The 9,889-nt window shown below is 39.4% G+C and overlaps 2 protein-coding genes across 2 annotated transcripts; both read right to left on the bottom strand.

Moving 5' to 3' along the window:
• Window positions 1-1,976: 1,976 nt before the first annotated feature.
• gvin1l2 (GTPase, very large interferon inducible 1-like 2) lies at window positions 1,977-6,118 on the bottom strand. Its single transcript, XM_004543682.3, has 2 exons — window positions 2,460-6,118; window positions 1,977-2,371 (listed from the first exon to the last, which is right to left on the bottom strand). The coding sequence occupies exons 1-2, from the start codon at window positions 6,005-6,007 to the stop codon at window positions 2,227-2,229; spliced, it is 3,693 nt and encodes a 1,230-aa protein (XP_004543739.3). The 5' UTR covers window positions 6,008-6,118; the 3' UTR covers window positions 1,977-2,226.
• Window positions 6,066-9,624, bottom strand: LOC143421982 (up-regulator of cell proliferation-like). Its single transcript, XM_076892034.1, has 3 exons — window positions 9,582-9,624; window positions 6,163-7,362; window positions 6,066-6,112 (listed from the first exon to the last, which is right to left on the bottom strand). The coding sequence occupies exons 1-3, from the start codon at window positions 9,622-9,624 to the stop codon at window positions 6,066-6,068; spliced, it is 1,290 nt and encodes a 429-aa protein (XP_076748149.1).
• Window positions 9,625-9,889: the final 265 nt, after the last annotated feature.

Genomic DNA, 9,889 nt, shown 5'->3' with positions numbered 1-9,889 from the left:
CCAAATTATTTGCAATTCCCTCGGGCTTGTTACCATTTACTATATGTGCCTAATTATTTATGTGTCTGATTTGGATTCTCCTTTATTACCTTTTCTATTATCTCAGCCTCCTCAGATGTTGTCCCTTTATCCATTTGGATCATGCTAGATAAGGCACATCTAGGGGAAATTTTAAATCCTGGTTTTGTTTAGTTCCTTCTGGGTTTGACAAGACACCAAACAGAAGGCTTAATCGATCGGCCAGGTAGGCACCCGACTGCTACTTACCCAATTAATACCTATGGAAGTAGCAAAGGTGTACTTAGCTTTTTTTTTCTTTTTCATATGGCTATAGGCACAGTTTAAAGTGGGTGCCAGGTGGGGGAACCCCAAAATCAGGTGAAAAGAATCACTTATAAATAAGTCACACAATAATTTATTTTGTGAGGCTATGATTAGCTAACATGTGCTGCTACTCTGTTATTCACTGGTATTTGTGGGATCAGCCAGAATTCAGCAAGATATAAGCAGATGTTTCATGGGCTGTATAGCTGATTTACAACCCTTAGACACTATGGCGTTAGTATAAAAGCTGTAGGTGCATGAAACTCATCAGCATCATCACCTTAAATATAAATTGGTGTCTGCTACCCTTGATGTAACCTAACACTGACCATAAACATGTCTGCTATGGAGTCCAGTATATAGTGAATCACTGGGAACTTGACTGCAACATTGCAAACTAGCCAGTTAAATTGCACTTTACTGTCCCAAACTGCTTACTATGCCCACAGTACTTTCCTCCTGTTTGATTAACAGAAAAATTGTGTGAAATGATTTAGGACACAATTCCTAAATTTCTAGTTTAGCAAATGTCACTTGCTGAGCAGTCAGTGTTATTAAAAATAATCTCTAATCTCCCGCTACTATCCCAATCTTACACCTTTCTCCATCTCTCAGAGTCCATCTCACTCTCCCTGAGAAATACGGTGCATTTAGCTAACTAGCAGACACTTTTTGTGACAAACTGTGCAGAAAGAATTGTCTGTTTGGTTGCTCATCTTCTGCAGGGCTAGTTACTTGCATTATGTCTGCGCCTTGAATGCATCGCAGGAACGAGGAGAAAAAAAAACATGGCTTGAGGGTGTATATACATTAACAATATCATGCATTAACCTTTCTATCTGATTTAGCTGAAGGTGCAGGAAAGCTGTTACAGACAGCCCACTTCAAATCCCAGACTGTAGTGGTCATCACCACACATTCTTTACAATGTATTGAGGAGAATATGAAGCAGGTATGTAAAATTAAGAATGAAATATGTTGTTGGATTCCCAGGTTTTAAAGTTTGAACCAAAACATTGTGAAAATTGTTTAAATCTCAGATTGGATTCCTCCATCCTATATTGCCCTCTTGTGGATCTCACCATTTCACTTATCTCTCCATACAATTTTCCCCTTGTGATTCATGTTACTGATAAACAGTAGGGTGTGTACTACACATTTTTTCTTGAATAGCCAAGAAGGAAGTTGCAAACATTAGTGTCATTAGAGCTTCTCCATGTGCTTCCAGACAAAGAGATAGTGTATGCAGCCTTTGAGATATAGTGCTTGTAAACTTTCACCTGCTAACACTTTACCAGGTGACAAAATATTTTAAAATTCAGATGGAGGAATCTACTTATGGGATGCACATGACCAAATTGAGCAAATATCAGCAGGTGCTACCAAAGAGACATTAATTGTTTTTAATTTTTAGTTTAATTTTACATGTCATTTCACAAGTTAGACTTTTGTCAGTTACGCTTCACTGTGGTGTGACATCATAATTGACATATCTGCATATTATTTTTATACTTCAAAATATAGGATAAAAAAAGTAATAATGGAAAATATATTTGATTTATGTTGATGATTTTATACGTTATAAAAGTACATTAATAATGTGCTTCCTTTTCAAAATAATGAAAAAAAAATTAAAAAGTGTTTTCCTGTTGTTATAATGTTTATACAGAAATGCTATTTACAATATTATATATATATTTCAAAGTGTATTTTTTTTTAAAGTAATATTGAGTTGAACCTGTTAAAAACAATAAATAACATTCAGCACAGAGCAGTCCTTCTTCTGCATCTATTTCAAATCAGGTGGGAAACCTTAAAACCCAGGATCTAAATTCCATGGTTGAATTATGGTTTTTCACATATGAACAAATGTTCTTTCTTAGCTGAACTGAATGCAGTATTTTAAACACTCGTTCTGGTGAGGAACACCTCCTTCAGACTGTTTAAGGCCTGTTCCTGAGTGATTTTCCTCCATTCCTCAGGAATCTTTGTCGGCTCTCGTTTAAACTCCTGTGCAAACCTCTCATTGAACTTCACCAGCACATACCTGTAACAAAGAATTTGTTCATTTAATAAATTAAATTTAATCTAATACTGTCATTTCTACAATAAAGAGTGTTTAAGTCACACAGTACCTCCAGTAATCACTGGCCTTTGAGCTATTTGTGTTGTCAGGAGAGAAGCTCCAGTCTGGGTAAAGTGAATGGAGAACACTGCTTGTTGTGGATGTATCATGTGTGTCCTTGTCCTCGCTCATGCTTTCAGGGCAACTGATGCAGGATACAGAACTAGAGGCATAAGGCTGCATGCCTTTAGGTCGATGGAGCAAGGCATTGTGACCCTCATGCCCCATATCCTCCTCCTCACACGGGGCTCTGCAGAGAGGACATTGCTTGTCACAGCCTTTCACTTTTTTGAAGAGGTAGTCTTGGGGCTGAACTGGAAGACAGTTAAGAAATTGGGTAGTATCCACATTTTTGGAGAACTCTTGATCAAGGTCCATCTGCATTGCAGCCACTGACTCCAGTAAACATTTAGCAAAACGGTTCCATTCTACAGTGATGCTAAACAGGGGTCCAGTCAGACAGGTCCTGATCACATTAACATCCCCTTTCTCTAAAGTGAGACACACTCTCTCCAGCAGTGGCTTTGTATCATTCAGGACTCCACTGATACCTTCTGTGGATTCGTTCACTGCTTCTTCAATTTTTCCTACAATCTCACAGAGTCTCTGATGCCTCCATTGTCCCAGGTTGGTTGATTCAGTGAGGTGAGCTGTCACTGTTTCCTGGATCTTCCTGAGTCTGAAGTTGTCATAGAAGAGCAGATATTCCAGGAAGACTTCAAATTGATCTTCTTTAATCATCTCTTCCAGCAAGCTTTGGTGGAAGGCCTGTGAGGAGTGATACTGCTGAGCTTTCCTTTGGATCTCCTCTGCAATAGATATCCCCAGGGGTCTGTTGATGTAATCCAAGACTGTGGGCTTGATGACCATGGAGATGAATGCTTGGGCCATCCTTTGACACTGGTCTCTTTTCCTGAAGTCATAGATAAACTCGGCCAAGTCCATACCTTTTCTTTTAGTGATACATGTCAAAAGTTCTGCGTCTTTGGCATAGCGGTTATGCAGGTTTTGAAAGTCTTGGCAAGAAGCATTACAGAGATATACTTTTAGATCCACTTCAAAAGCTGATCTAGTTTCCACAGATTTTTCATTTAAAGATTTTTCAACATTTTGTAACAGCTCTGTAATGTAACCGTCAGAGAAATCTGCTGGTTTGTTACACTTATCTGCTATATACTGTTTGCATTCCTCTATGATATTGTTTGCTACCTGCTGAGCTTCTACCTTGTGTTGTTTGTTGTTGTCTTCAAACATTTGCTTTAATCTGCTGCGGTATCCAAAATGCTCATCGCAAACTTGGAAGTCAGAGTTCTGGTTCTGGCCAATCATTTCAAGCTTTTTCATGTGTTTCTGGAGGCCACGGCTGATTAGATTCTGTCTCAGAATATCTTCTACTCTTGGAGTTATATCTTCTGTTTCTGAAGGCCTGAATTCAAAGTTGGACAATATCTTATCCCACACAGCCTCAAATTCATCCTCTATCTCTGCATCTTGCAGAAGAATTTTTGTTGTCTTGCTTTTTTCTACTAGTGCATCTACCTTGGATTCTTGCTCTTCTCCCAGTAATGCTTTAAATTTTTTAAGCTGTGTGGAAGAGTAATGGCTCTCATAGACTGCCTCCAACCTTTCTGTTATCTCTTCAGTTACTCTGTCCTGTAGGTTGTCAATATTGCTCATTAGGATTGGCATGAATTTGTCAGATCTCATTTTGAGAGTTTCCTCTTTCATCACATATGTCTCTGCTATTGACCTGAGTTTGTTCACCTCTGCTTTGACTTCCTCACTGGCTTCCTTCTTTAACTCACTGAGAAGGTCATTTTGAATAGATGCATCCAAAGCTTCTCCCTTTGTGGTAAAGTTTTTTTTTGTTGCACCCGTTAGCCAACTTTTCATGTTGTCCAGTAAATTGTTTTCCCAGTAGAAAAATTCTGTGCACAACAAAGAAAATGCCAAAGCTATATCAGTGTTTTGGAGACCAATGGAGAATGATTCCTCTTTGATCGCATCCCAAACAGAACACAAACGCCTCATAAATTCAGGCAAAACTGGGGCTTCTGCCTTAGCGGCACTCCTCTTCAATGCTTCAAAAAGGATTTCTTTAAACTTTAAAACATCCCCACTATAATCTGTATCAACTGGTTCAGAGAGGGACATTTTGTTCCATGGTCCTTTGACAGAGACTGTGCAGCTTGTGGTCTTTCCATCTTTATCAATATTGCTAGTTTGCAAAAGCACCTGAGAAACGTACCTTAATTGTGACGCTTGTAATTTGCTATTTACGTTTTCGTTCTGGACAAAGAATTGGCAAAATGGCATGGAGCCATATTCTTTGATTCGCAGGAGAGCATTGACTCTGACACTGAGGTTTGTTTCAAAATCAGAACCAGGGTGTGAAGACATGCTGTGCATTAAAAAGTCACTCAGTCCTGTTGCAAAGGTAGCCATTTCATTGTCATTGCCCAGTATATTTCTTTTGCTGTCCAGTGAGACTGAGCAGAGACCTCTGACCTCAATTAGCAACAAAACATCACACTTCATGTCCTTTCTGAGGTTTTCAGGAAGACACAGGGCAGCCATGTACACCCCTCTTGAAGTTTGTTTCTTCCATTCAGGGAATTTCACTCCAAATAATGCAGAAAGAATCTCTGCATTCCTTGCATTATAGTCGCCAAGATTTGTCAGCACTCTTGTCCTACACTGTTCTTGTGGTAGGCGACGTTTGAGCTCTCCAAAGACACAGCCCAGCCACTGGATGGGGATATTTGAGGCATCTCCATCCATTAGTTCAAGTGGAATCCCATAAAGAAGAAGATCTGTAGCTAAGCTAGGGAGACGTAACACATTTTGGCTTCCGCTGCTGGGGCTGATGTATGCTAGCTCAAAGATTAGCCCTATCTCACGCAGAAAGTGCTCAGGACCTAATGCGCATGTATCAGGTTCATAAGAGGGATCAGCACAATCATCAAGGCTCATTTGTTGCGTGCCAGAAGTTGAATTGTCCGTAGTGAGTGTTAGCTCTGATTCATTTGGTTTTTTCTCTTTGAAGCGCAACGTGCTATTTTCTCCTGACTCTAAAAGACAGCTTTGGTCTTCAGAGGCCGAATTTAATTCATTTTCTTTTTCATTTAAAGTGATGGATATCTCCTGCGCCATGTTTGCGTCATGTTGATGGTCTGTCTGTTGTGACAGTGGTTCTGTGGTCTTTTCTTTGGATTCTGAGACCTTCAGTTGATGGCTTCCTTCAGACTGTTGCTCAGAAAGTTGCAAATTTAGACCTGCAGATTGTATTTCTGTTCCCTCTTGAAATATTGAACCAGTGTCTCCAGGGGTGTCTTTGACTCTTTGTTCAAGCTTATCCAAATCTACCAGCATGCTTTCTTTCTTTACTGTCTGTAGATTTGTGAGCAGATCTTTCGTCTTGTTTTGTTTTGTAGTTTTCTTAAGTCTTAGAGTGAGCCAGCTAAGAAAGTAAGCTCTCTTCACTTTATCTTTGGTAAAGAGAGCATCTGTAAAGATCTTCATAGCTGGGGTCATTTTGTAGCTCCTCAACTCAGCCATAATGTCATTCTTTTCTTTTTGTAGCTGGGGGTCAATTTCTGTTCTTTCTTTTCTCTGCTTACTCTCTGCTTTTTCTAGCTCTGCTAATTTGCTCCACAAAGGCCCCTGCAGAGGAAGCTGTTTACGCCTATATTCATCAGACCCCTCATCTAAACCCTTCAACACTTCCTCCACTGAGGCCATGGCTTTTTGACAAATGGGTCCTTCGTCCACATTTAGGCCTATATCCGCCGCAAATTGTGCTGCTTCCTCAAGCGTAATAAGTTTCAGTCTGTCTGGTAGCAGATGTTTTAGAGTATCACATAGCTTACTAGCCAGTGCATCCTCACTCAGACCTCTGCCCTGAATCACAGATTCTTCGGGAAGCCCCATGTACTTTTCAAGGTTCTCATCAACAAAACCAACAACTCTGCTCCCATTTCTCTCAGTGTCTAAAAGGTCAATGAGTATTAGTTTGCTGTTGGTATCCTTACAGGAAGCAAGAAGTAGTTTTTCCTTCTCCTTAAGATTTCCACAGAAAACAACTATAGCTGAAGATGCCTTGCATAAAAAGGTAAGGCATTTCTCATGCGCACTGGCATCACCCCGCAGGTTGGAGAAGACCAAAGGGACTGGGAAGACATCTTTGGTGCTATCTCCAGTGGGTAGATGCCATCCAATTTCTACCAGGCCACCCGAAAGCCTTTTGGGCAGCTGCCCTCCTTCCATCCCCCTGTGGAGAAATGTCTGACAGGAAGATGTGACTCCACGTAACATATGGTTTAGCACCTGTGACTTGGACACACTGCAACAACCAAGCCTGACAAATGAAACTAATGGCATGCATGTGGTTGCCAAATCCCCCTCTTGGATTCGCCTGTATTTATTTAGGGGGTGAGATCTCCACTGGCCCACAATCCCTCTTAAAGGCCAAAGAAGGAAGCAACTAGGCTCTTCCGGATCTTTGTTTGGAAGGACCAGTGGTATAGAAAATTGGCACTGCATCATCCGTTTGGAGATCTCTTGCTGAAGGAAAGTACTAGCAGACATATAGACAGCTGTGATTAGATCAAGCGGGTTGATGGCACCCTGGCTATCTCCTTTAAAACTACTGAGCACCTTCCCGGTAGAATTGTTGTCATCGTTTGTAACAAGATTATGAAGAGACTCACACCAAGGAGTCCGGGCATCTTTCCTGAGCAGCCAAAGGGACTGGAGGAAAGCTTTTGGTAGATCAGAGGGTTCTAGAGGAGATTGGTTCCCCAGAGTCCAAGTAATAATGTCTAGCATTGATGAGACATCCAGTGGTATAGCCTGGTAGGCCTCCAAGCTGAGCTCATGCAGAACCTCTGCCTGGAGATTATCCTTTGGAGATTCTAGTTTAAAAAAAACAACCCAAAAACACAGCTTTATCCATTTAAGTGTGACACAGACTTTGATAAAATAAGTAAGACAGAAAATAGCTACAAAAAACTAGTCCAATTACACAAAAATTTCAAGTACTGTGCAAATGCTCTTCTTTTTTGCTTTTATTTCTATTTAATTTTAAGTTCTTTACATTTATTTTTATTGTTTTCTTTTCTTTTAACAGGAAAAGAACATTATCCTTCAATCTCACTTTTCATTTCATTTGAGCTTGAAAACAGAAAAACAGTGTTATCCGTAAACTGGGCATCCCTTGGTGCAATTAACATCAGAATTTACACTTGCAAACAAAAAGCCAATTATCATTATTAACTAAACATATTGGAAAAAAAATGCTGTGCTTTTTATAATAGCACATTAACTCCTACCCAGTAAATTTGAGCTCATATTGTTTGCAAAGTCTGAACAATAGGAGCCTTCCTGCAACAGTCAGAACTCACGTTAATGTAAGACAGCTTTTAATCATACCTCTGAAGATAAAACTTGACAGATTCTTTTTCAAATTATTATGTTTGTTATGAGCACCATTTAACTTTGGCAACTGAGAAAAAATGAGGGTTCAATAACAGTTTTTTATTATTATTATTATTATTATTATTATTATTTTTCGCATTTATATAGCGCTTTTCGAGACCCTCAAAGCGCTTTACAATTCCACTATTCATTCACTCTCACATTCACACACTGGTGGAGGCAGCTACAGTTGTAGCCACAGCTGCCCTGGGGCAGACTGACAGAAGCGAGGCTGCCATATCGCGCCATCGGCCCCTCTGGCCAACACCAGTAGGCGGTAGGTGAAGTGTCTTGCCCAAGGACACAACGACCGAAACTGTCCAAGCTAGGGCTCGAACCAGCAACCTTCCGATTACAGGACGAACTGCCAACTCTTGAGCCATGAGTTTTTTGCAACAGTATCTCCAAAATCATTGTAGCCCCATACTATTTTAGGTCACCAAATGTGGTTACCAAAGGTTATCAGACTGTACTAATACTTTTATGTCTGTTTGTGGGACTCATAATAATTGTAATAAGAGGTATGCATTCTTATTAATTTAAATTTTACTCAAGAGGGCTCTGGTTATTTACATCAAAACACAAGATTATGCACAGTATTGGGCAAAAGTCTTGTGTCATCCTTCGTTTCTTTACATTTTCTTCCAAGAAACCACACTTAAATTTTTTAAGCTGTCTTGAGCAATACTTGTCCAGGCTTTCTGAAGGTACTTCAAGGGTTTTCTTTGGACATTGACTGCTTTTCCACTTATTTTCAGTCCTGTCCTTGTCCTTTACCATTTTCAAAGGAATGATTTGTTTGTGTGTTAGCCACTTAACAATGACCTATGAATCATTCAAGCATAAAAGAGCAACTAATTCAAGTGCTGTTTTATACATAACAGACAACTTAGCAAAGATTCAATTTCATGATATCTTTAGACATTTTGTTACTAGGAGAATGTTTACAAAATGATAATCATCTGTTCCAATATTTTACCTGAAACTAAAATATTGGCAGGCATAAATGTTATTTTTGTACCAACAAGGTAATTCCCAACATGCTATAATAACTCAACACTTGTCATATCTCAGCATGATGTACATAAAAGAAAACTGAAGAAACTGGAGGGCAGGAATCCTGGAGATCTATTCCTGATGACTTCTTCAAAAAATTACAAAAACACTTGCCTAAGAGAGTTCAAGCTGTTTTTGAACACTAAAGGCAGTCATTCCGAACATTGACTTTCAAACTAATCAGAAGTGTACAAAGTCTATTTTTACCTTATATGCTGCTTTTCCATGTAAGTGTGCATATTTTTTAATAAATCATTGCACCCGTTTGCCATTTTCCAATCAAAATACAAAGAAACTAGTCCTTTGTTTAACCAGGTAAAAATCTCAATGAGATTTAAATCTAATTTTCAAGGGGGACCTGACATCATGTCAGCGAATGACACGTGACTGAGTTCAGTAGTGTAGTTACAAAAAAAAGTCTTTGTAGAACATAGGCATTTCTTTGGCGATTGTGCTCACTCACTGACTTTCAATATAGCTACACAATACCCACAGCATGTTCAAGTATTGTAAGTATGAAAAACAATGTTCAGAATGAAACGCATGATAATGATGCACAAACCCCAGACAAACAAAACAGAAGAACAAAAAGGAAACATACTTTTCTTCTTGCTGCTCAGTCTTTTATGACGCTTGAGCGACATGATTGAAACTGATGAGGCTGCTCTCTGCTCTCTTTTAAATGAGTTTTTCTTCAATGGTTCACCACATCACCACGTATTGGTATTGGCTGGAACCCTGTGAGCAAAACAAGCAACAAACAATAACAGCAAAAATCATTACTGGTATGTAACCTGCAATGCAACATCTATATGGTCTAATACCGCAAATACCACACGAATAGGCATTGTAAAAAGCTTTGTTGTCCTAGCAACAATACGAGGGAAAATCTCAAAAGATGGATCATTT

The sequence above is a fragment of the Maylandia zebra genome, linkage group LG14 (genome assembly GCF_041146795.1).
Source record: "Maylandia zebra isolate NMK-2024a linkage group LG14, Mzebra_GT3a, whole genome shotgun sequence".
Classification (NCBI taxonomy): domain Eukaryota; kingdom Metazoa; phylum Chordata; class Actinopteri; order Cichliformes; family Cichlidae; genus Maylandia; species Maylandia zebra.
Note: the sequence above shows the minus strand (reverse complement) of the source record. Positions and strands in the feature narration are given on the sequence as shown.